This window comes from Lepidochelys olivacea, assembly GCF_965140295.1.
Source record: "Lepidochelys olivacea isolate rLepOli2 genome assembly, chromosome: 4".
NCBI classification, from domain to species: domain Eukaryota; kingdom Metazoa; phylum Chordata; order Testudines; family Cheloniidae; genus Lepidochelys; species Lepidochelys olivacea.
Window position 1 is genome coordinate 78,530,143 of NC_140414.1, and position 27,242 is coordinate 78,557,384.

At 41.9% G+C, this 27,242-nt stretch overlaps 1 protein-coding gene across 1 annotated transcript in view; it reads left to right on the top strand.

Annotated features, from left to right (window-relative positions):
* GALNTL6 (polypeptide N-acetylgalactosaminyltransferase like 6) overlaps positions 1 to 27,242 on the top strand; it is a 943,544-nt gene that overhangs the window by 851,894 nt on the left and 64,408 nt on the right. The window contains exon 9 of the mRNA XM_084626308.1: positions 10,836 to 10,953. Coding sequence (XP_084482434.1) covers positions 10,836 to 10,953 — 118 coding nt within the window. The remainder of the gene's footprint in view (positions 1 to 10,835; positions 10,954 to 27,242) is intronic.

Sequence of the window (27,242 nt, forward strand, 5' to 3'; positions counted from 1 at the left end):
ACTCTGAAAAATAACGGGACCAAATTCTTCATGTCACTGCGTCTCCTTTACAGTGGCTTTAACTGCCCTAAAGGATCCTTCAAGCTATCTTAAACAACATTCTGTGAATAGGTCCAGTACTGGTGTCATGTAGATCTAGCTTAGGCAGCCTTATGCTGGGCTATCTGCAGCACAGGGAATATGCCAGGAGTAGGAGGGGGCATGGCTGGATCTCTTTGTGCTCAATCTCTTTTGGTCTATGAAGCAGCAAGGTGGGACAGAGTGTGGCTGGAGAATTTTAAGCTCATAGTCTTTTGATCTATAGAGAAGTCCATTGATGGATGTGGGGAGCAGACATGCCTGCCCTGGAGCAGCCTAGAATTCTGGGGGTGAAACGTCACATTTACATACAGATGTAAAGTCACTTTTTTGGGCTGTTCCCCTTGTGCTGCACCTCCCTGAGAGGCATAGCTCAGAATCTGGTCCATGTATTTATCTGAAGGATAAATTCATAACATATTACATTTGTAGTATTAGCATTTTTAAAGGAGTAAACTAATTAAGAATGACTCAGTAATAAACTCTCCATGCTGATTGAACCTGTTATAATAATTTATCTTCAAACATTTTAGGGGAGCGAAGGAGAACACTACTAAGTATGGAGTCCTTGGGAGTTGAGAAAAGTCATATGAAGCTAGCCCACACCTAAAGCATACTCATGGATCAGAAGTAGATCATCTGTACATACAGCCATCTTTAACAGAGAATCTCAAAATGTTTGTTTGCTTTGCTTATGAAACTACTGAGAACACAAACAAAGCAAAAGTAGGCCTTGGACAAGGAAGATAGTTCTCTGATTTATTCATTTACTGTCTACAAAGAGGGTACATATTGTGAACGGATATTAATTCTGTTGCCCGACTATCCCTGTATATTCTTAGTGCATTTGCTTGAATATATTGACGGAATATATTGAACTATCGTTATTCCTTAGGACTGGTAAGGTGGTGTTAGTTACTGTACAACCTTGGCCCATGTCGCTTGCCGCAGCCCCCATTGGCCTGCAGCGGTGAACCGCAGCCAGTGGGAGCCGCGATCGGCCAAACCTGCGGACGCGGCAGGTAAGCAAACCGGCCCGGCCCGCCAGGGAATTTCCCTGAACAAGCAGCGTCCAAGTTTGGGAAACACTGACCTAGATGATATATAGCTGGCCTTGCTTTTCATTTGAAGGTAGAAGTTTAATCTCTATTAAGATGTCAGTTTGGCGTAAAGTACCACTTGTTATAGCTATAGACTCCCTTGTTAGCTAGAACAGCTTTATTCCTGTTTAAAAAAACAAGATTTATTCTAAGGCAGAACATTGGCCTAGCTTTAAAATTCCAGCTCAATGTACCCCTCAGGGAATAGAGAAGAGACTTGTAGTTGCACCATGACCCTCATTTGTGCCTCCTATTGACCTGTGGAGTCCCCTTTCATAATGTAAATAATTGGATTTTTACATGAACAAAGAAGGGCAACTTGCCAGGCTTCTGAGATTCTGTGGCTATGAAGAATGCCTACCCAGAATCTCTCTGCTGGCTTTTTGACCTTGAGTCAGCTTTTAAAGCAAAATCTAACATAGTTTTTCCTTCTGACAAGATGAGGAAGATTGTATCTTTTTCAAAAAGAGCTGTTTAGTTTCAGACATGCCTCACACTGAACCCTTTCAAAAAGAGGCCTAAATGTAGGTTCTCGGTTTTGGACAGTGTGCAATATTTTGCCTCAGATGGAATTTTCTTTAATTTTCAAAGCTGATTATTTTCACAGAGAACAACCCTGACAAATGACTTCCATTGATTAAAAAGTGGTGGGTGAAATTCTGTGGCCTGCGTTGTGCAGGTGGTCAGACTAGATGATCATAATGGTCCCTTCTGACCTAAATATCTATGAATATATGAAAAAAAATGTATTTTAAATTAAGAGGAGCCAGGATCCAAGTCCAGTTTTCACTTAAAAAAAATGCTCCATACTTTATATTTAGATTTCTTGTTGTGGTTCAACTGCAAGGTATGATTTTGTCAGGTATCTTTTATGCTAACTGAAAGTATAACTTAAAAGTTTATCCACTGTGGGCTCCATGCTAGGAAAAATATACAAAGAAGCCTGGTTTAAAACAAGACTTTAAAATATTTATAACTCACACCTCAAGGACTTTCTTCTCTTCTTTACACACACTGCTTTTGGTGGAGCAGGAGGATGGACTGACATTCATGTTAGATCAGTTAGAGTTTTTTGAGTTATTGCTTTTACAGTTCCTTAAAAATACTAATATACACACGTGCATATGAATACATATATTTAAGCTTGCTTTTTCATTGCTTTTACTGTGTGTGTGTGTGTGTGTATCATATATACATGTCTACATGAGTTATATATGTATAATTAGATTTTCATTAAATTCTAATTAAAGAAACGTAAGCTTGACTTTTATACATTGCAGCAGTGTTCTATTGAATATAAATGATAGGTTAGGTAAGAGAATTCCTAGTTTCTTAGTGTTTATAATACCAAAGTATTTATTGAAATGCCAAAGTGACCACAATGTTATTTAATGTTTACTTTAAAATGTACTTGTTTGATATAACAGCTCACAAAGCTATCATGGATTAAATTAATTGATGTTTGTAAAGTACTTTAATAGTCGTAGATGAAAGTCACTGTATAAATGCAGAGTTTTATCATGTTTATTCAGTTCTGTTCCTAGTGGGCAAGTTTATGCCACAACTGGCACCAATATGAACTCTTGTTGGCAGTCTTAGTAGAGACGCAATCGATTATATGGGTATGGAAACTGAGCTACCTTCCCGCTCTTAGTGGTGTATCTTCCAGGTCAAGTCTGAGGCACAGTGGCAAGGGTACTATAGGAAAGTGTGTGTGGCTGCTGTGTGTCCCCTCCAGATCCTGCTCCTAGAGGTATCCAGTCTTAAAGGCTATTATAGCAGCATCTTTTCACAAGTATGAAATTCACCAAAAAAGCATTATTTTATAGTGAGAATTAATGGAACTCAACTATTAAATTGAAGGAGAAGGGAACAATGATGAGGATGCATTGAAGGGTCCAAATTAGAATTAGGCAGTGTTAGGCATGACAGTAACTCCATTGTGGTTGATGGAATAACACGAGTGTAAGATCAGTGTGATGAGAATCAGTCCTTGTGTTTCTTACCTAATTGCATCCATGTACAGAAAGGATGATTTATATTTAATATCAAAATGCTACTTTAGGGATGAATTAAAATACGAATTAATAATTAGAAGGATATTTATCACTATAGGTTTATAGCCATTTTATGGTATGTTAACAGTATTATTTTTATTTAAGCTAAATGAAACATTTAAAAAATTTTAAAAAAATTCAAGGTAACATTCAGCAAAACATAGTTTAGACAATGGTAGCAAAATAAGGTGAGATTTTCTGCTGTGCCTCTTAGAGGGGGCCAGAGCAGACATGAGTATCTTACCCCTGGTTTCTTCAGGTATTTAATCTTTTGTGTCTTGCCTCTAGAGGATGGCTTTGAGCTTAAAGCTGTTGATACTGTAGATAGATGTGATGAATTCAACAGAGAGATAAATGGAAATGTTTCCCCTATTAATGAAAAGCAGCATTGAAACATGGCAGCTGTTTAACAGTGACAATACCATTACACAATGGTAGGCCAGGTTAGGCCGTGCAGAATATTAAAGCCCTCTAAAATTACAGAGGGAGTCTAAGTAGATAGAATACAATTACACAAACCAGAAGTACAGAAATTAGAATTTGGTCCAATAAAAAGGGGCTATCACCGCTTTCCCCCCCGCTCCCCCTCCGCCACTCCCCATCCCACATCACACACACTTGCTCGTGTGAAAATTGCTATGGGACTTTACGTCCCCTCAAGTGATCAGGACCTCAGTTTTACTCATCCAGAAGATGAGAAAGGAGGGCAGGAAATGTACTGTGTCTATTGCTTTGACTGTACATAGTGTGTTACTTATGGGTGTCAGAAAACACTGACTTGGTGAGTTGATGTGCAGCCACTTATGGAGTGGGACTGGGTGGCGCTGGCAGCACCAGTTTCCCATGGCTATGATGTAGCTGTGTGTCACGCAGAATGGACTTCCATCTCATCCCTTGCACGGCATCTTCCTTCATCAAGAGTCAGTATGGGAGGTTTTAGGCTGCTTAAATCCCTCAAAATTGCATCTTCCAATCTCATTTATGGGACTTGGCAGCACACTGAACTTATGGTAGCTTCTTACCTTGCACAGTTGACATGCTTCGTGACAGTCTATTAACTTCTAGTAGAATTCTTTGAGGTTATTGTTTCCAAGACACAGTCAGAAGATATAACAGACACTGACACCATTTATGCTTTGACTTTCAGAATATATTTGTTATGTTCCACCCTGGAACTTATTGTTGTGAAATGAACAAAGTCATGAAATAAGAGGAAAGAGAGTTCATTGGACTGAAAATTTGCTACAGGTTGAAACATAGGGCATACTCTTGAAATGGAATTGATGTTACAGCTGCAGCTTTAAAAAAAAAATGCATTTACCCAAATTATTGAGATGACGGTATGAGAGGGAAGGTTGCAAGATGGTCAGACTGCGTGGAGCCATAAATAATGAAAGACACTAGAGTGTTACAGAAACTGTTAGATAATATAAAAATTTGTTGTTACATTTTTAAAATCATGTTACATTATTATCATATTTCCACCATCTATAATGACAACTTGTAAGTTTATAGAAGTAAGATCTCTCCTTTATAGATTGCATCCTAAAAACTCTGTTCAGTGATGTCACAATTCAAAGTGTGACAGGAGAATTTCTCCCATAGTGACAAATGGTCATTGGCGGCAGATATGGTATCCATGAATGAAACAGCCAGGAAAAATAAATGGGGCCCTGACCCTGCAAAAGTGTGTGGATCCTCATTAGGGCCTCAATTCAACAAGCACATGCTTAAACTTGAGATCCCAGTGCAGAATTGAGACCTTAAGCAGCAGAATTCTGGGTAGTCAATTTGGGTTTACTAGGCCTAAGTTAAAATGTAAGTCTTAGTTATGTCTGGTGATGGGATATATTACTGCAATAGCTAGAGACACACAGAGTCAGGTCACTGATCAGAAAAGAGTTCCTGTTTGTACACTAGAATTTGCCTGATTAGCAATGGAAAGGGTAGGGATAAAATAATGAAGACTATATGATTGTTTCATGGGCTTTATACAAAATATAAATTGTTTTAAAGTTAGTCTAAGTTTGACAGTGGCTCTAAAATACTTTCACTAATAAATTACTCATACTGTTAATGCAAAAATAGGGAGAGAATGGGAGAATGAACATTAAAGCAACAATGAAAGATTCATAGTGAGGATATAAGAATTACTGTACAAAAGTCTGATGGTAGTGAGAACCAAATTAAATCAGCAAACTTAGTGAGCAGAATTTTTTTGTATAAAAATATGATAAACAAACAAACAAAAACAAATGAGATCTTAGGCTCTGGTTAGACCTTAGTAGAACTTAGATGTCTGGTACTGGTGAATCTCTCTCAGGAAAAAAATAAGTGCTCTAAATGAATGCAATGTGATACAATTATAAACCTACCAGGCTTCAGAAAGAGGCCTGGAAAGAGGGTTAACCACTTCATTGCTAATCTTGGACTCCAGCATCTGTGCTACATGGCATGTGGTATTATATTAATGCCCTATGTTCCATTCTAATCGCAATGAAACATCATTTTTTACATTTTTGCATTTACTTAATGCATAGAATGATGCCAGAGGCAGATTTTTGTCTGATGTACGTAAGACCTTAGTAAATAATTCTGGTGTTTTCCATGAAGAAGAATCATCATAGTTTCTTCTTACATTAATGCATAATTAGGAGGAATATTATTAATCCTAATACAAGTCATCTTGCATTTATAAGATACTCTTCTGCAGGCAAGGAAAGGTGATGCACCATCAGGAGAGCAGGCACATGTAGAGAACAGGTCATCCCACTCCTGCTCCCCAGAGCAGAGGTCAACAGAGATACGCTTTGGTGTGCTAAAGTGGCTCCACCAAGAGAAGAGAGAGCCACAATGTGCACCTGTCTATCTCTGCAGAGTTAGAAGAGAAGGAGCAATGTTTTTCAAAGTATGGGAGACTTCTGGGTTCCCCAGAATCCCCCTGGTCTGGAAGATTCTTCTATAAGCTTTTAAAATTATTACTGTCCATGCTAGGAAAGCAGTCAGGGATCTCTCCCTTTATTAGCCATAAGTCATTGCTTCCTACTCCCCTACCAAATGGGCATATCATGAATCCTCAGGCTCCAGATCCTTCTACTTATATTGGAGTAGGGCAAGGATTGCAAAGTCCAAATGCAAATCATATTTCAGCCACAAGAGGTGCCAAGACTGTCTTCCCATTTCTCCTCAACCATGAAAAAAAACAAGACATCCAAATATTCTAAAAGGCCAAAATCAAAGAGAAAAGCACAGGACTGGTCATTTCTCCACACTTCAGACCAGTCTTACTCACTCACTATCTCCTACCATTAAGGGGCAGAACTTTTTTAGGACTTGAATGTGGCTAGTTGGACACAGACTCTGATGCAGATTCAGAGAAAAACCTTTATGTGTGTAATGATCTGGTTCTTAGAGCTGATGGACCAAATTCTGCTGGATGAAGTATTCAAATGTGAGCTTAGGTAACTGGAATTTGTCTCAAAAAAGATGGGATAAGAAAATATTACTGTGACAGTATCCCTGGGGTGCAACCTGGGACCATGGCGCCCCCTTATCTCTCCAGCCTGGGCTGTCTCTCACAATGCTTTGCTAGTGACAAGCAGCAAACCCCTCCAGGCCCTGTTATCACTCAGCACAATAGCATGTGGAGCCCCACACCCAGCAAAAAAATCAATGAATTCTCCCTGAGCCACTCATGAATCACGCAGAAAAAGGCACCAGCCAAATCGCCCCAGCTCGCAGCCTTCTACCTCAGAAATATACCATGCTCAAGACCCTTTCTTGAACAATGCAAGTTCACCACTTCATCAATGGAAAGTGGATATACACCAGCCTTTGTAAACCTGAGCAGATTTTCCAAAAACTTCAGGCAAACTCACTGGTAAAGATAAACAGTAAAACAAGTGTAATGATTACAAAGGAAAGATTTTAAGTGATTCTAAGTGATAGGCAAAAAGTCAGAGTGGTTACCAGCAGAAAAGAAAATATAAGCACGCAGTCTAAACCTTAACCCTTATCACACTAGACAGTATTAAGATGGAGCAATGTTCCCACCCTACTGGATCTTACAGTCCTTAATATACAGGCTTGTCTCTTAAACTTGGGCCAGTCTCCTCTGTTGGAGCCTTCAGTCTTCCGAGCATTCTTGTTGCTTGCAGCTTAGGTCAGGGGAGGAGAAAAGGCCAAGCATATGCCCACTGTGTTCTGTTTTTTACCCTTCGTCTATGTCAGGGGTGGGCAATAATTTCTGAGCGGGGGCCACTCCACAAATTTTGGTAAGTAGTCATGGGCCGCACATTTCTACTATATTAATGGAGGGGGTGTGCGGTCTGGGAGGGAGTTTGAGTACAGAAGGGAGCTCAGGGCTGGTGCAGGAGAGGGTGAGGGGTACAGGCGGCTCCCGGCCAGCAGCACAGCAAGGCTCAGGCAGGCTGCCTGCTTGCCATAGCCCCATGCTGCTCCCGGAAGCAGCTGCGGCCTGCTGGCACATCTCTGCGCACCCCTTGTGGGGAAAGAGGGGCAGAGGGTCGCCATGCACTGCCAGCACCCGCAAGCACCACCACCACGGCTCCCATTGGCCAGTTTCTGGCCAATGGGAGCTGTGAGGATGGTGCTGGGAGTGGGGGCAGAAGTGTGGAGCCGCCTCCCTCCCCCTGCCATTGACGCACGGAGACATGCCAGCAGCAACCGGCTGCAGCCACTCTGGGTGCTGCATGGGGCCACAGCTGGCAGGCAGCCTGCCTGAACGCCCCACTATGCTGGGGGACTTTCAGCAGCCCGGACTCAGAGATCACAAGGGGGCAGAGGAGTCCAGACAGAAATATTAGTCATGGCAGGCAGACAAATTTTAGATGGGCTGGATTCTGCCTGCGGGCCATATTTTGCCCACCCCTGGTCTATATGCTTGGAGAACACAAGTCCAGGCATGTCTGGTGAGCATTGCTGAATTACTGGGCAAGGTTGAGCAATTCCCCTAGCGTGGCCTTGTGCAAGTGAGTCATTGAATTGTAACTCCCTTGCTGGACAATGGCAGTTGACAATTGTTCGACACCCGCCTGAGGGTTGGTTATCCCCCTGTCTTTGGGGGGCTAGTCTCTGGGCACTTCCCATATTTTAGTGACAATCATACAACACAATTCTCATAACTTCATATGCATTCAGCATCTTGCTCCCCTGGGGTGTAGTGTATCACAATTACTCCCAGAAGAGATGGGAGACAAAAGCAAGCCTAATGCATGATGTTAGGGATGTCCTGCAGAGATGCCCGTATAACTAGATTAGTTAGCGCACTAAGCTATCAGTCTATATAGATGTTTATACCAAACCCATTACCACATATGAAACTGTCCAACCAGGGGTCATGATTGGAAACAGTAAGAGAAACCATACCAATTGGCTTCAGCTCCAGGAATTACAGTTGAACGGAAAAAAATTGTCCAGACTATCACTTCAGCCCTCTAATGACTGAGTGTGCAAGGTTGCTGTTCCAGTCTCTTTCTTAATAGTTTGCCTAATTATAATAAATGTTGTGAATTTTAATGAACCAGCATCTACGAAATAAGCAAGTTTTATCCTATGTTATAGGTGTAAAGTCTGTATATAAGCTTTTGCTGCACAGTATCATTTGTACAGTAAATGCCTGCCAATTGTTTCCCAATGTGAAGTCCCTAATTAGACAAATGAAATCTGATTGGCTTCTTTGAATCGGGGCCTGTGGGGGGCTGCCTTTTTCATTGTGTCCAGAGGAATGGTCATGAAAAACACCTGAATAAAAGCACTAAAGAGCCTGTGTGCCCCCCAGTGATTTCTGAGGCTCCATTTCACATGCTTGTAAAGATCGAGTTATAAGCTTCCTTCATGCAAGTTCCACTTTCTAAGTGGACATTGTGTTTTGATTATTTTGAACCTGAAGTCACAAGGGACCTGTTGTAATTAGAATTACTTTTGGTTGGAGTTGAAAATGTATTATAGCAGTGAAAAACCCCAGAGGAAGGTTTCTAATAGGATTTCACTGGATTTATTCATTTGTGGGACAGTCAGTCAATATTTGAGGTACAAAAAGTCAATAAAAGTAAAAAGCCCATTTATATTCAGAGTATGTTATAGGCTGTGGCTTCGCCAGCTAACTATTGAATCTTTTTTGAAAAAGAGCTACTAACTACTTTGAAAAATGGGCTGTCTGGGGAAATACCTTACTTTTTATCCTTTAAAAAAGAGGGCTTCCCACTACAACTTCTTATCATTTACAGAATAATTAATACACAATGTAATTTAATCTTAAGAATTAAACACTGCACAAAAACAAACTGTTTAGCGGAAGCAAGAGATAAAACCTCTATCCATCCTGTGTTCATTATCTGTAACGTAGAGGAGAGAATCATTTCCTATTATGCTTTCAGAATACCATGTGTAGGGGGATGCTCTGCCACTGTAAAGCTCTTCCTGCCATGGCATAAGAGGGAGGGAAAGTGCTCTGTGGGGAAGAATGAAGTAAGAGGGGATTATGATGGATCAGAGTTCCACTACACGTGATGCCATGCTGGGATATGATCTGAGCTCACACATCTAACACAAGTAAGAGTAAGGCCCCTTCTACTCTAACTTCCACAATGGCTCAGTGGCCAGGGACTGGGAGTCAGTGCTGATTCCCTGTGACTGCCTATGCGCTCAGACACACTGGAGAATCGGGATCTCTGCTCCTTGACTAGATGAGTTATAACTCTTACTGTCAGATTTCCAGTACAAATACTCATGTTTGTGAATTTAAAACTCACTTTTCCATGAATGTTCTCTAATATTAACTTAAAACTTTCCTCCTGTAAACTCATTTGCTCTGTCATCTATGGAAAGTGAATACAAAGGAGTGAGAAAACAGTTAATGAAAATTCAGTTAATGTATTCATGTGAATATTCACCCCCACAAAAATTGAGGTATTCGCCTGAGAGGTAAATTATCAATGTGGGACTAATTTCAAGCAGATGTTTTGCTCCTAACCACTGTCACTGCTCTGCAGCCAGCCCCCTTCACTGTTCTGTTCTCTTTAAGAGAGCAACTGTGAAACTGAAATGAACTAACCTGTTTTGCTCACATATTAATGGTGGGAAGGGATGGGAAGGTTCAAAAGTGCATAACTTCATATGGAATATGGGAATTACATGAAGCACTTTTGCATGTTTCCTGAGTCCTTTTCCTACGAACAAAAAAAATCCTGATTTAGCAAATATAGCTGAATTGATTAATAATAAAACTTATTTGTAAAAGATGTCTGCCATGTTCTCCCACGCTATATTTTTCTTCATAAAATAGCTCTCAGCTACAGTAGTATCTAAACATCATGGGATAAAGTAGCTCTAGATGATGATTTCTGAGAGATTAGTCATGAAACTTTGATCTAGGATCCACCTTTCTCCAGCAATTTAAAACAACCTGACATCTATCCCCCCACCACCACCCTCCCCCCACACACACACACACAAACATATACTGACAACGGCTAGCAGCCTCATCATTATCTGTCAATTGGCATTGTTGATCTTCTCCGTTTTTCAGGCATGACATGATGGTACCTGTCATTTACAATTTGTTTTAATTATTCCTCAGGTCTCCTGTTATGGCTGGAGGTCTGTTTGCTGTGGACCGAAAGTGGTTTTGGGAGCTGGGTGGCTATGATCCAGGCTTAGAAATATGGGGAGGAGAGCAGTATGAAATCTCCTTTAAGGTAAGTCAAGTCACTTCCATTTAATAGTTACTTACTCTGTTTGGTATGACTCTAAAGGTTTGGGGTTTAGTTATCCGAACCCAGATTTGTGATGCGCTTTATCATCGTGTTGCCTTTATTCATACTGCGTATTGCTCCATAGTCAGACCTCGTTCTGTACAATATTCCTTTGTTTTATAAAGGAGTTTCCACTAATTTCAGTGAAAAATGTATGCCATAGATCCCTGAGGCCATACAAAAGTCAAATAATTGCATATTTCAGGCCAGTTTTTCAATATCCCATGATACGTTAATTGCATATTTGCTTTTGTGTATGCCTACCTATGTACACAAGTGTCCTTTGAGTGTGTGCATGCATTTTTTATGTGCTTAAGTTGCTTATTTGCCCATGTCTAGTTGGCAGCCATATTAACTTCCACAAGCACATCAGGTACCTGTATGCATTAAGTAGGTGTATGCAAATGTACCTAATTTAGAATATGTAATGCATTATGTTCAAATATAAGGTACCCAAGGAATTAAAGACTTTGCCTTTTAGCCTCTTCACCATAATAACTTTCTCTTTGTAGCAGGGAATAGTCAAATGACACATCAACATTACAGTTCACATTTAGCTTCAGGATTTTCCCAGCCTAGTTCTAAACTTCCACAAAGCACAACCCCAATTTACAATGGAAGAAATATAGTACATAAATCATAGACTACATTGTACACCTAGCTACATCTGAGTTTCAATGCTGGAGAGAACAAAGTATTGAATGAAATGCACAGAAGCTAACCTAGCAAGTCTGTACTCCCAACTGCTAGGCTGTTTTTAATGGATGTTCTTAGGAACAGCTAAATGACTTGCATAACTGTGTTGCTATCATGTTAGTTTGAATCAGCTTTATATAAGAGCAAAATAAGACTGGAGGGCAAGAGAAACTCACAAGATAAATGGATGAACGGGTTGTTCGGATACACCAATTCTGCATTCTGTATACTCGTATACTCATAAGATTTTATTTGACCATTTCCCATATTCCTGTTATTTGTCATTGTGAAGAATAAAATTGGAATGCAGCCCATTCCTCTTTGTGTAGAAACCATAGTAACGGCACTGGAAGTTCAGATACTAAATTGACCCAGCCTGTTTTGTTTTAGCGACAGATTTTTTGGAAACAACTATGTCACACTGGGTCCTATTTCAGTCGTATCTCCTCATTCATCTCATTATTGTATATTTACCTTAGGTTCCTTGTCCCTCCTTATTAGCGTTAAAAAAAACATTAAACAGGATTTTGTAGCATTTGACTAGAAGGAATAACAACTTTCTGTTTGTGGATGTTCAACAAAAGCAGAAAGGTCACTGCTTTCTATGGAATAGTGAAAGGAAAAATAAGATCAGCAGAGCAAGAGAAAGCAACCGAGAAATACTTTTTGATATATAGGTCATTAAGTGAGGCTATGTCTACACTACTACTGGCTCGACACTCCGGCGATCAATGCACCGGGGGTCAGTTTAGTGGGTCTAGTGAAGACCCGCCAAATCGACTGCAGATCGCTCTCCGGTCAACCCTGGTACTCCACCCCAAATGAGAAGAGTAAGATAAGTCAACTGGAGTCACTCGCCCATCGACCCAGTGCGGCGTAGGCACCACAGTAAGCAGGGGGTGAAAGTAAGTCAGGACACTTACTGGTACAGGGCTGGGGCGGGGCCTCAGGCAGAAGGGGTGGGGGTTGGGGGTCAGCATCCCCCAGCCAGCCCTTCCAGGCTGCCCGGCCCACACTGCCCAGCGTTCCTGTGTTGATTTAAAGGGCCCGGGGCTCCGGACGCCACTGCTACGATAGCGGCAGCAGTATCCGGAGCCCCGGGCCCTTTTAAATCACCAGCCCCAGGGCAGCTGCTCCCTTTGCCCCGCTCCCCCACCAATCAGCGGGGGGGGGGGAGGAGCAAAAGGGGCAGGGACATTAAAGCTCTGCAGGGTCCTTTGCCGCAACAGCATTTTAATGTTGCTGCCACGGCAAAGGACAGTCCTCCCCCACAACACCCCACCCCCGGTCAGTGACCCTGCTGGTACGGACCCTACCAGCAGGGCCACCTACTGGGGAGACTGCCATGCCAGCGCTTTAATGTGGGCTGGGTATGGGCCGGTGCGGTTCTTACTGGTACGCCATACTGGCCCGTACCAGCTCACTTTCACCCCTGACAGTAAGTTAACTTAAGCTACATCAACTCCAGCTACATTATTCATGTAGCTTGAGTTGTGTAACTTAGATCAACTTACCGTGGTAGTGTAGACATAGTCTGATACTATTGGTACTCGTGATTGGGAACATTGGAAAATAAGCCCCAATTAATCTTGAAAGCAAAAATCAGCCTTGGAGTTGGTCAGTTTTTGAGCATTATTGGATAATTTATTACAACACCAATGCGCTATGGGCAGGAATAAATAGGAATTCTACAAAATAAACCTCAAACATTCCAACAAGTGAAAATAAAAATTCTAAAACTACTTGATATACTAAATTTGATTTGCTGTGCCTCTATTACATCTATGATCTTGCGGTTATGGTTTCCTCACAGCTAAGCATTGTCAAGCCCAGTTGGCATGTGGACAAAACATTTGCAAATTGCAATGATGTATGTGTTTGGTACTGAACCTGTCTCATTCACAAAGACTTCAGCACAAAGACGTTTTGTAGGATCAGGAATATTTTTCCCTAGAAGTCAGTATTGAACTAATAGCTGCAAAACATGATGTTACAGGGAGTGATGTGTCCCACAGATGCCAACTGTTGCATGAGATTTAAGCCTGACATTCTGACAATTTGTGACTGTCAAAAGTTCTGTGGGATCTTTAATGAGAGTACAGATAATATCCTGGCCAAATGCCAGTTTGAGTAATTATATTTAGCCTACCTACAGTTTCCCCTGAAGTGTCAACTAGATACAGCATTCTTTGCACTTCCTGTCCCAAATGGCTCTGTAATATTGCTGTGTGTTGTTAAACTGTCAGGTTTCACCTCAGACTTGACTGCATGTCAGTTAAAGGTCACAAAGTTGAAGATATGGAGTCAAATTTGAATTTTCCCATAGTTTGGGGTGTTCAGATCTGGAGGTTTGGTTCAGGCCCATCTCTAATTTCAGTGACAGATGAAGTGACCCCTATGTATTATTTATAAATCAGTTTGAATAAGGCTTTGTAATCACTCAGATTTTTTAAAGTTTGCCTGACACTTGTTTCTCGGTTTGCAGGAGGCAACGTGGTTCCCTTTTGTTAGTGTCAGTCTCCATGTAATATCATCAGAGATGGCAGAAGTTATCACAGCTCTGATATCGTGTTGATTAACTGAAATTTCAGAATCAGAGTATACCAGCATAATGGGTGGCTCCTGGGGGAGAGGGAACCATGCCTTGTGTCTTATACATATTAAGTCTTCAGAAGACAGTCTCCAGATTAATTTTTTTAATAAAAAATAATATATTTTGTTTTTCTGACAGTGTAACCCCAAGATCATTTTTTAATTAAAAAGATAGAGACTCCTGCTGATACTCTTCATCATGTGATAATATTTTTCAAGCTAGTGAATGGCTGGAACTGGACAGATTAACAATGCCTTTTTTCAGTAACCAGTAGGAAAGTGCTGTGTTACACTGTGAATACACTAAGAAACTGCACCATCTACTCAGGACACTCCCTACACTAACATAGGAACAAATCAACATACCTTTAGAGCCCCGACCGCGGTTATTCTGTCTACTACCCAAGATCCACAAACCTGGAAATCTCGGGACTCCCCATCATCTCGGGCATTGGTACTCTCACTGAAGGACTGTCCGGATATGTGGACTCTCTACTCAGACTCTACGCCACCAGAACTCCCAGCTATCTCTGTGATGCCACTGATTTCCTGAGAAAACTACAATGCACTGGTGATCTTCTAGAACACACCATCCTAGCCACCATGGATGTAGAGGCTCTCTACACAAACATCCCACACACTGATGGAATACAAGCTGTGAGGAACAGTATCCCTAATGATGCCACAGCACAACTGATTGCTGAGTTCTGTGACTTTATCCTCACACAAAATTATTTCAAATTTGACGACAATATATATCTCCAGACCAGTGGTACCGCTATGAGCACCTGCATGGCCCCACAATATGCCAACATTTTTATGGCTGACCTTGAACAATGCTTCCTCAGCTCTTGTCTACCTATGCTACACTGATGGCATCTTCATCATCTGGACCCATGGGAAGGAAACCCTGGAAGAATTCCACCCCACCATCAACCTCAGCCTAGACCAATCTACACGGGAGGACCACTTCCTAGATACCATGGTGCAAATAAGTGACAGTCGCGTTAACACCACCCTATACCGAAAACCCACCAACTGCTATGACTACCTTCATGCCTCCAGCTTCCATCCCGGACACACCACACGATCCATTGTCTACAGCCAAGCACTGAGGTACAACTGCATTTGCTCCAACCCCTCAGACAGAGACCAACACCTACAAGATCTTCACCAAACATTCTCAAAACTACAAAAAGAAAAAGGAGTACTAGTGGCACCTAAGAGACTAACCAATTTCTTTTTGCGAATACAGACTAACATGGCTGCCACTCTGAAACCTCTCAAAACTACGATACCCTCAAGAGGAAATAAGGAAACAGGTCAACAGAGCCAGACGTGTACCCAGAAGCCTCCTGCTGCGAGTCAAGCCGAAGAAAGAAACCAACAGAACTCCACTGGCCATCACATACAGTCCTCAGCTAAAACCACTCCAACGCATCATCAGTGATCTACAACCCATCCTGGACAATGATCCTTCACATTCACAGGCCTTGGGAGGCAGGCCAGTCCTCACCCACAGACAACCTGAAGCATATTCTCACCAGCAACTACACACCACACCATAGTAACTCTAACTCAGGAACCAATCCATGCAACAAACCTCGATGCCAACTCTGCCCACATATCTACACCAGCGACACCATCACAGGACCTAACCAGATCAGCCACACCATCACTGGCTCATTCACCTGTACGTCCACCAATGTAATCTACTCCATCATGTGCCAGCAATGCCCCTCTGCTATGTACATCGGCCAAACTGGACAGTCCCTACGTAAAAGGATAAATGGACACAAATCTGATATTCGGAATGGCAATATACAAAAACCTGTAGGAGAACACTTCAACCTCCCTGGACACACAATAGCAGATTTAAAGGTAGCCTCCTGCAGCAAAAAAACTTCAGGACCAGACTTCAACAAGAAACTGCTGGGCTTCAGTTCATTTGAAAATTTGACACCATCAGCTCAGGATAAAACAAAGACTGTGAATGGCTAGCCAACTACAAAAGCAGTTTCTCCTTCCTTGGCATTCACACCTCAACTGCTAGAAGAGGGCCTCATCCTCCCTGATTGAACTAACCTCGTTATCCCTAGCCTGATTCTTGCTTGCATATTTATACCTGCCTCTGGGAATTTCCACTACATGCATCTGACGAAGTGGGTGTTCACCCACGAAAGCTTATGCGCCAATACGTCTGTTAATCTATAAGGTGCCACAGGACTCTTTGCCGCTTTTACAGATCCAGACTAACAGGGCTACCCTTCTGATACTTAATAATTTCATTTTATAGATGATAAACCGTAGACACAGTGTAATTAAATGATACCGTAAAGGGAACTGAGTTGGTGATAGATCCGCTATTTGAATTCTGGAGTTTCTGGTTCCCAAGGCTGCACTCAGTACACTATATCATGCTGTCTCACTTTCCTTTCCCCTGTTTTACTGTAAATTCTTGCCATTCAGAAGCCTTATAACTTCTAGGGAATTTTTGCAATAACTTCCCAACATAATTAACACTGGTTCAGCTCCAGAAGCAAATTGGGAGCTCTTGTGAACACTGGTCATTGGCTGCTGTTGCTGTTTTAAGAACTGTTCTCTCACCCTTCTAAAAGATCTAAGTGACACTGGGTGAATTTTGGCTCCTGTTGAAGCAAATTGCAAAACTCCCACTAATTTTAATGAGGCCAGGCTTTCAACCCTAGTGTTTAAAATGCTGGTGGCAGCCAGTGGCCATTTACAGCAGAGATCCCAGTTCTGGTACCCCTGAAATAATGTTAGGAATATTCAGAGGATTTTTTTTCAAAGTTTCCTTAGTTAGTGTAGATAGAGCTAGGAATGGGCTTCCAGGAACCTGTTCCTCTTACTAGCTGGAAGAGGCCAGAATCAGCCTTGGAAATGTATATGTACAATCCTTTCATTGATTTTTATTTGAAACACATCATAAAACTAACATTTCATGATTATATCTTCTCTATTTTAGAACTATTTATTTAGTTTGTGAGCAAATTTAGTGCACATGAAAGCAAAGAACTAACACCACTGCTTAGACTAAGGTATAGCTCAGACTAGCACTGTGCAAGCATTTCAGTAGGGTCATACAGATCCAGCATTGAATCTCACTGCTGACTCGGTTTCCCTTTCTTGGACTTCTTAAAAATTGCATAAAGACTCTTGTAATCTGGAATCTGCTTTATTAAAACTTCACAATCCAAATGTCAACTGAACTAAAGTCTTTCTCTAACTCTACAATTTCTTGGCCTCGTGCTGACTGTAAAGTTCTTTCACAAATCCCAGGTCCTGCTGCCTGGCATTTCCTCAGTCCTCCTCCACTAAGGCTTCTGCCTCTCTTAAGGTTTCTGCCCATCACTGGAAGTAGCTCCAGCAAGATCTCTAGCCCCATCCTTTCCCCTAACCTAGGCTCACCTGCAGGAACTGACTTGCTCTCTGCAGGGCTTTCTCTCTCTGAGCTGTTTCTTAGTCTTTTAAGCCAAGAACCAGGTGGTCTGCAGACTATCTGATCCATGGCATCAAACCCATCACCTGGGAAGCAGCTAATTAGTCACAATTAGTGATACTAATTAGTTAATTTTGGAGAGTTTTCAATGCCTGTGGCTTTACCGCACACAAATGCTGCAAAATATACAAGGAATACTCCTATAATCCACACTGATCAAATAAGACAGCTAGGTTTATGTTGGAACCACAATTGTCCAATAAACCGTATGTTCAGAAATTTAACTAGAGGTGGGTCTTTCTACAAAAAAATATTTCAGTGTAATCTGTTCTACGTGAAACTGTCAATTAACCCCTTCATAGCACTTCAGTTAGGTATTTAATAAAAAGCAAATTACAAATGCCATGCAAATGTATATTTTCACTACACATGATGCAATAAACAACCTAAAATGCCAGTCTTGCATTTCAACAGTTAAGTTGTTGGGCAAATCTGTAAAATCCCAGTGGCTCCAAGAACTGAAAATGAAGGCAGTTATCTTGACGGGGTTGCCATGGGGTGTACATTTGTGTGAAATGGGTCCTTTGCAGGTGGCGAGGAGCAGAGCAGTGTCCAGCCCTGTGGTGTTTCTAAACCCTGAGCTTTCAAAAATAATGAGTCAGGATCCAAAAATGTATGATATTGGCTTAAAAATAATAAAATTGGGGTCTCTTTATTTGGTTTCCTTGTTCTGAGCCTTCAATGGGTCATGTTTTCCAGCTTCTCGCTACAATAATAGGGGTAGAAACTTCCTTTTATTAACATAAAAGCTCCGTGTCTCTCAAAATCAAAGGACTCCAGGAACTGGGCTTTTAAGAAAAATATTAAGCTTAATGAGATTCATGGTCAGGTCACAAGAGTTGTCTATACTGCATCTTGTTGATGCAGGTTAGCTCAGGAAAGAGCCACACAGCAGTGGGCACAGCGCTGCTTCTTTATAAGTGAGCTATGCCTGGGCCTTCTCCTCTCAGCAACGTACACAGTAATCACTTCGCTTCCCTCTCCTCCCCCAACTGCAAATCATGTACCTTTAGGCCCACGATTTACTATCTTGTTATTATTAAATTTATATTATTAGTTTTCTCTTGCTTTCTTTGTTCCATTTTCATAAAGTAACATGATAACTGCACAAAGCAATAGAAAATACACTGCAAGGAAGAATTCTGGTCGTTTCCTGAATGTTCAAAAGTCTCTCTGGGGTCACTCCACCATACCCTTAGTGGGCATCCATTAACTCCCTGTCCCTCTGTGCTCTTCCAGTCTTGGGCTCCTCCTTGTCCCTTCTCCACGGCACTCTGCAGTTGGAAGGACTGATCTTTTATTTGTACTACCACATCTATCAAACTCATTCTCCCGCATCTTCCAATTCACATCTCCAAGCCCATGAGTCCTTTCCTTTATATTTATTTGTACTACAGTAGCACCTAGAGATCCCAACCAAAACTCTGGCCCCATTGTGCTAGGCACTGTACTTACACATAGCAGATAGTCCCTGAACTGGATTGCTTACAATCCACATAGACAAAATAAAGAGTGGGAGGTGAGGCACAAAGAAGTTAAGGGACTTGCCCAAGTCTCTCAAAGTCTGTGGCAGAGCCAGGAAATGAACCCATATCAACCAAAACCCAGACCAGTGCCTTAACCACCAGACCACTGCATCCTCTCTTTTCAAGCTTGCCTTTATGCCTTTCTCTTTGACCCTCTCAATGAAGTGTTCTGTGATGGAGTACAGATGCATACAGATGTGGTCCCCTCATCTCAAAAAACATATACTGGCATTAGAAAAGGTTCAGAAAAGGGCAACTAAAATGATTAGGGGTTTGGAATGGGTCCCAGATGAGGTGAGATTAGAGGCTAGGACTTTTCAGCTTGGAAAAGAGGAGACTAAGGGGGGGGGGTATGATAGAGGTATATAAAATCATGAGTGGTGTGGAGAAAGTGAATAAGGAAAAGTTATTTACTTGTTCCCATAATATAAGAACTAGGGGCCACCAAATGAAATTAATGGGCAGCAGTTTAAAACAAATAAAAGGAAGTTCTTCACACAGCGCACAGTCAACCTGTGGAACTCCTTGCCTGAGGAGGTTGTGAAGGCTAGGACTATAACAGGGTTTAAAAGAGAACTGGATAAATTCATGGAGGTTAAGTCCATTAATGGTAAGGAATGGTGTCCCTAGCCTCTGTTTGTCAGAGAGTGGAGATGGATGGGAGGAGAGGGATCACTTGGCCATTACCTGTTAGGTTCACTCCCTCTGGCGCACCTGGCATTGGCCACTGTGGGCAGACAGGATACTGGACTGGATGGACCTTTGGTCTGACCCAGTATGGCCGCTCTTATGTTCTTAAGGAGCTGATAAACTATAATTTAGTGCAGTGTTTCCCAAATGGTAGAAGCCAACCCACCCATGGATGACAGGAAGGTTTGAGATGGGTTGCCACATCCAGGTCCACATTAACCCATCACTGCGCCCTAGGCAAATACACTTCTACCAGGGTGCAGGGGAGGGTTGAAAGCGAGCCCATCCCACATTCAGCCCTCAGTTGGGTCATAGCACCACTCAGGTTTGGCCTGGCTGGAACACACTCCCCACCCTTCCTCTCCCCACCAGGGGCTTCCTTCTGCATCAAACTGGATTAGGGTTTCAGTGCCAGAGTAGAGGGTGCATACGTATAATGGCAGATTGCCAAAAAGACACAATGTTGTTGGTTTCAGTGTGGTCGCCGTGTTAGTCTGTATCAGCAAAAAAAAAAAAAGAGGAGTAGTACTTGTGGCCTCTTAGAGACTTACAAATTTATTTGGGCATAAGCTTTCGTGGGCTAAAACCCACTTCATCGGATGCACAAAGTGGAAAATACAGTAGGAAGATAGATAGATAGATATTATACACAGAGAACATGAAAAAAATGGGTGTTGCCATACCAACTGTAATGAGACTAGTGAATTAAGGTGGGCTATTATTAGCAGGAGAAAAAAAAACTTTTGTAACAGTTTTTCAAACAGTTGACAAAGTGTAACAACTTTTTCAAACAGTTGACAAGAAGGTATGAGTAACAATAGGGGAAAATTAGCAGGGAGAAATAGTTTTTACTTTGTGTAAGTACCCATCGACTCCCAGTCTTTATTCAAGCCTAATTTAATGGTGTCCAGTTTGCAAATTAATTCCAGTTCTGCAGTTTCTCGTTGGAGTCTGTTTTTTCAAGATTTTTTTGTTGGAGAATTGCGACTTTCAGGTCTGAAATTGAGTGACCAGGGAGGTTGAAGTGTTCTCCGACGGGTTTTTGAATGTTATCATTCTTGATGTCTGATTTGTGTCCATTTATTCTTTTGCGTAGAGATTGTTTGGTTTGTCCAATGTACATGGCAGAGGGGCATTGCTGGCACATGATGGCATATATCACATTGGTAGATGTGCAGGTGAATGAGCCTCTGATAGTGTGGCTGATGTGAATAGTGATGATGGTGTCCCTTGAATAGATATGTGGACAGAGTTGGCAACGGGCTTTGTTGCAAGGATAGGCTCCTGGGTTAGTGTTTTTGGTGTGTGGTTGCTGGTGAGGATTTGCTTCAGGTTGAGGGGCTGTCTCTCAAGATCTGAGAGAGTGAGGGATCGTCCCTCAGGATAGATTGTAGATCTATAACAGTGTATGGCAACACCCATTTTTTCATGTTGTCTGTGTATATATATCTTCCTACTGTATTTTCCACTGCATGCTTCGGATGAAGTGGGTTTTAGCCCACGAAAGCTTATGCCCAAATAAATTTGTTAGTCTAAGGGGCCACAAGTACTCATTTTTTTTCTTTACAATGCTGTTGGTGGGTCAACTTAGTAAAAAGTTTGGGAACCACTGCATCATAAAATATTCCTGTTCTGAGCTTTCTAAATTAAATTGACTTGTTTTGTTGGGGGGAGGGTTATTTTATCTTGGCTACAGCTCATATTCATTGCTATTATATGAGACATTAGAGATATTGAGAATTTTATTGCTTGCTAGTTAGGCCAACGGAGGCATCAACATTGTGACAGCATTTGGGAGCTCCACACCAGCAGAATTCCTTTTCTGGTGCAGTTGAGGTCTGCAATATTTAACACAGAAGATTTCAAGTTGTTTCTCCAATTTCTGACAGCATTTAGCACAGGTGACATAAAAATACACATTTAAAGACAAGGTTCCCAGCATTGATCTTCCCAAGAAAATATAAAAATTCCTTTAGTCATTCTGAAGCTAAAAGATAAACAGGAACAGCTGCTAAATATCCTGCAAGCTGGCCTGAGATTCATTCCAATTATGCTACAAAATGCACCTCAGGTGCAGCACAGCACTTTCAAATTAAGTTTTATATCTATCAAATACAAGCCTAACATGCAGTGATATTTCCTCCCAATTGTTATTGCCTCAGTGTATCTGATAGCCTTTTTCTAATTCCTTTTCTTTTTTATTGATCTCCTGCAGCATCAAGAAGATGCAATATATGTGTACTTCAATACTTATTACATATGTTACAGTAATAAAGCACCTAGATAGATTTCTGCTTCCTCACATTATGTATGTGCTCTGTAAAAGGGAGCTGACCTTCCACTGAGTTTATCTGCTAGGCTGTCATCTTTTCCAAGGACCAGCCTTAATCCTTTTATTGTCTTCCCATGCCCTAGAAACACTGTCGTAATAAAAATTAATAGTAATTGTAAATGAGTGGTTTCCTCCCGGGCACCACCTTGTGGCCTCAGGGCAGCCCCTCGCCTTACATTCCCTCTTGACTAATTCAAAGGACTCCACTTCAGGCTCCTACTTAACCAGGACTGCTCCTGGGAACCAGTTTATTACAAAAATCTTCTGCAAATAGTCTTCAACAAAAGTCCCAAAACATAGTTCATATCACCCCATGCAAAGGGTCCTTGTTCTCACCGTACCCCAGTGACTTCCATCACAGCTTAGGCTCCTATCTGTCCTTTTCCATCCCTTTGCCAGGCTGACCACTCCAACCCTTCCTTCTAGAGCGCAAGCCTGCCTTTCCCAGTGGGAAGTCTCACAGCCTCTGTGCTGGGAGCATCCTTACCAGGGGAGCAATCCTCCATTCCCCTGGCTCTCTCACTGTTTCTCTGGGTCCAGCTCTCCAGCAAGGAGAAATCAGCGGGTAAGCCCCTCCTCTGCTCCCCCTTCATTCAGTCCTCTCTGGCCCTTGTCTCCAGCTCTCCATCTTAGAGCTAGCAGGAACTTCCCTCTGCTGCTCCCCCTAACTTCAGCCCTCTCCAGTCCTGGCTCAGGGACACCAGCTGGCAAACTCCTCTTGCTTCTCTCTTACCTTCAGCCATCTCCCAGGAGCCACCTTCTGTCTCTGGCCACTCTCTTCTCCTATCTGATTCAGTTCTGGTTTGACTCCTGACTGACCTTTTATAGATCCCCCAGGTGCTGCCCCATGCTTTGAATTGGCTGGGATCATCTGGGATCATCTGGACTGAAACAGGAGAGCTGAGCCCAGTTTCATCTAATGGGCCAGCTACTCTATTACAGTAATAAATAATATTAAACTTACTTGTATAGTGCCATCAGTGTGCTAGGTTATTTGCAGTCAGCTATAGTCCCTACTCCAAAGAGCTTACAGTTTGACAAGAAGACATACAACCAAAGGATTGTCAGGAAGGGGAATAATGGAACATGAAGGAATGGTGAAGTTAACCACATCTTGTTAGTTTCATTATGTATTTTTGTGTGTTTGTGCACATGTTTTTCAGTAAGTTAGGAGAGTTGAGAGTGGATGGACAAGGGTTTAAGGGCCTTGATGAGATGTTTTAAGAAAGGGCTTGTAGGAGGAGAACAGTGTAAGCAAGGTGAACTGGCTAGCCGCCTCAGAGTGAAAACCTGTCAATTTTAACTATTGTTTTTTCAGACTTTTCTGAGCAGTAATGAAGCTGACAATAATCAAGTCACTTTTTGTTTTCTGCTGTAGCTGGGGAAAAAACAGACACAACAGCCAGCAGTAGAGAAGATCTGGAAAATGAAAAAGGTTTGGTGAGATGGATTCAGAAATGACAAACAGGGGAGTTGCAGAGTAGTGGAAATATTTCCATTTCAGTAGCCAGAATGTTGAGGAAGGAGTAGAATGGCAGAGAGAGAGCTAGAGTTGCAGCTGAGTAAAAGAGAACCCTCCTCTTCATAGCAACTGGGAGGCTACAGGATAGGAGGTGAGAATAGAGAGGGAATGGTCCTTCTCTGTTCCAAAAGTAATTATTTTCAGTGGGTGGGGCTTCACATTTATTAGGCATATGCTAGCTGGAGGCTGATAGAGAAGATGGTGCCCCTGAACACCATACAGGGACAGCACTGTGGTGGTAACTGTTCCCTTACTCAGCTGCTGTACACAATGTGTGTCCCCCATTGCAGAGTTCACCCTACCCAGCAAAATCACCATTATCCTAGACCTTGGCTCTACAAGTCTACATAGACCTTCACGTTTCCTGTTACTGTCCTGACTTAAGGTGACGATGATGCTGAGATGATCAGCATGCGCTATTGCTGTGTTCTCTATTTGTCTCATTCGTCTGCCAGCACTAATTTGTTGTACCTTTTGGTCTTGTATGAATTTGAATGCATGCTGTTGTGTTCACTGTAGGGCTGGGGAAGTTTTACTTAGACTTCCTCTGAGCACTTTTGCAATCTGCTCTCTGGGAGGAATATTTAGAATAGCCAAAAGGCATAACAACAGGTGTCTTAACTATGCTACCTTTTCTGATGGTGTATGCTACATATTCCCATCGTTAATTATCTGGTTTCCACACATCCCATGTTGTTTTTTCAGTGAGAGCATAACAGCTCTGGGGTAAATTCCTGGCTCTACTGAAATAATCATAAAATTCCCATTGAGATCAGTAGGGCCAGCATCTCACTGCTGTTGTCTATGTATTGTGTTCTACCTTTCCTTAGACCACAAGCACATTTTTCTCTCTGCCTCATGTGTACAGAACACACTGGATGCAGAAACTGGGCCCTTCGCATGTGGCTATGCATATGCAGAGACTGAACCTTGCAACATGGAAGCTCTGACAAGATTCTGGGAGATACAGCATCATGTCTTTTTTTTTTTTTTTACTTATCTTTCATGCCTCCTTACTGAGTTCTTCATTGTCTCCAGAGCGATCCTTCCAGATGTTTATGAAGTGTACTGTTGCAGCTTCCACACAGTGTCAATAGAGAACATACTGTCATAGTGACCTTGCTTGACTTCTCAGTGAAGCTAGGCGTCGTTATATGCTTTCCTAGTTGATTACAGAATGCAGATGCTGCAGAGTAACATTTAGGGAATAGGAGAACTCTTAAAAGGTCAAGTTCTTCTACTCTAGAACTTTTCCCAAAGTTTGACTATTTCCCCCAAAATAATCTACAGTAACTCCTCACTTAATGTTGTAGTTATGTTCCTGAAAAATGTGACTTTAAGTGAAACGATATTAAGCGAATCCAATTTCCCCATAAGAATTACTATAAATGGGGGGGGGTTAGGTTTCAGGGAAACTTTTTTTTGCCAGACAAAAGGCATTATATACATTTTAAACAATTTTAAACAAGCAGTTTAATACAGGTATACTGTGCAAGCACAGGCATCGACTTTGCTGGGGAGCTCAACCCTCGGCCCGCCCCTCCACCCCTTCCTCTAAGCCCCCACCCTTAACCCGCCTCTTCTCTAACCCGCCTCCGCTCCACCTCCTCCCACTTTTCTCTGCATGCTGCGTCCTAGCTCCTCCCCCATCCCCTCCCCCTCCTGAACGCCGTAAACCAGCTGATTGCCACGGGCAGGAGGCAGGGGGAGCAAGGGGAAGGCGCTAATCCATGGGGTACGCCGGCAGACAGGAGGCACCGGGAGGGGGGGCGGGGCTGCCAGTCCTGGACAAAACAGGCAGCCAAATGACATTATAGGGGAGCATTGCACAGCTTTAAACGAGCATGTTCAGTAATGGAGCAGGGACATAATATCGAAACAACGTTAAGCGAGAGGACATTAAGTGGGGAGTTACTGTACCATGAAAACGTGGGGGATGAGGTGGGGGTTCATGGAAATTTTGCACTATACAAAAACAGTTTTTCTAACTAACCTAGATAACAAAAGAGTCTTAATCACAAATCTTTTGCTCTTCAAACCTCCAAGAACTGAATAAATCAGCATTACGCTGTGGCTGCAGTTCTCTGTCTGTAAGACTCTGTTTTTCTGTTGCTAATGGTTTCCTCCTTCTCTTTGTGCACATGGGGGTGGTTTGCTTGCTGATGATCTCACAGGTTGGAGGCTGAAAAAGCTGAGACTGCAAGTGGTCTGTACAGAACTAGTGCGGAATCGTGGGTGTTCTGCTTACAGAACAATTTGCAGACTCAGGGAGCTGAGAAAGTTGTTTTGCCAGGGTTATGAAAAGCAAAGTGATTTTACTACTTGACATATTCAGCAGGCTGCTGCAGGATTGTGTAGCCCCAGCACTAGGTCTACAAGTGCATTTTGAACCCTTAGACAGTGGTTAGTTTTAAAACCTATTTATATGTTTTGCTATCCTATTTACTGTCGTCTCTGATGCTCCCACTGACTTGTTAGTAGAAAGTCAAAATACGCTCTTTAAAATCAGTATGTTTATCCTACAAGTATGTTGATCCATTTTGCCAACCTACCATATTAGTAGTCTGGTTAGCTGACAAACTGAAGTACACCAGTTCTCATGTCACTGAAGTATATAAAGTCATGTCTATCAGAGTTGCTGGGCTGGTTTCCACTGTGACTATTGCATGATTCAGTCTCCCCCTCTGACAAAATCATCTGTTAAAAACAAGCAATATTGAAGCCCTTGTGAAGAGTGAAATTGCTCATGGCTCATCATCCTGTAGCACACACATCTGTGGCCTGATTTTCAGAGATGCTGTACACTTACAGCTTCCACTAACTTCAACTAGACTTGTGGTTGTTCAGCACTTTTGTAAATCAGGCCCTTAAACATTGAAAATGAATATGCCAGTTGGCGCACTTTCTTTCTGTATCAGAAGCTTGCACTAAAGATGACACACAAGTGACTTATGCCACTTTCTGTATATATATGAATTTGGGTAGATAATCTATTTTGATACTTCTGTTTCAGTTTTTCTTTAGAAAAGTACATCCTAGTAAAGAACCAAGCCTTGTACTGATTATATACTATAGATTGTAGGCCAAGGGTCCTGAGTTTAACTTCTAAATAATCACCTGATAGGTATGTTTAACTGCATATTGCCAATATGAGACCACTTTTGAAAATTTGGCCTTTTTGGAATTAAAAACGTAATTAGTAAATTTAATTAGGAGTATTAAAAATTTGGAAATTCTTGGATAAAGACATCTTGTTTATATTGTAAAAAGCATGGTTGGTAGATACAGTAGCTACTATTCTTTATAGTATAGTTTGTATTGTTCTTTTTTAATGTGATCTCTTTTTGTAGCGAG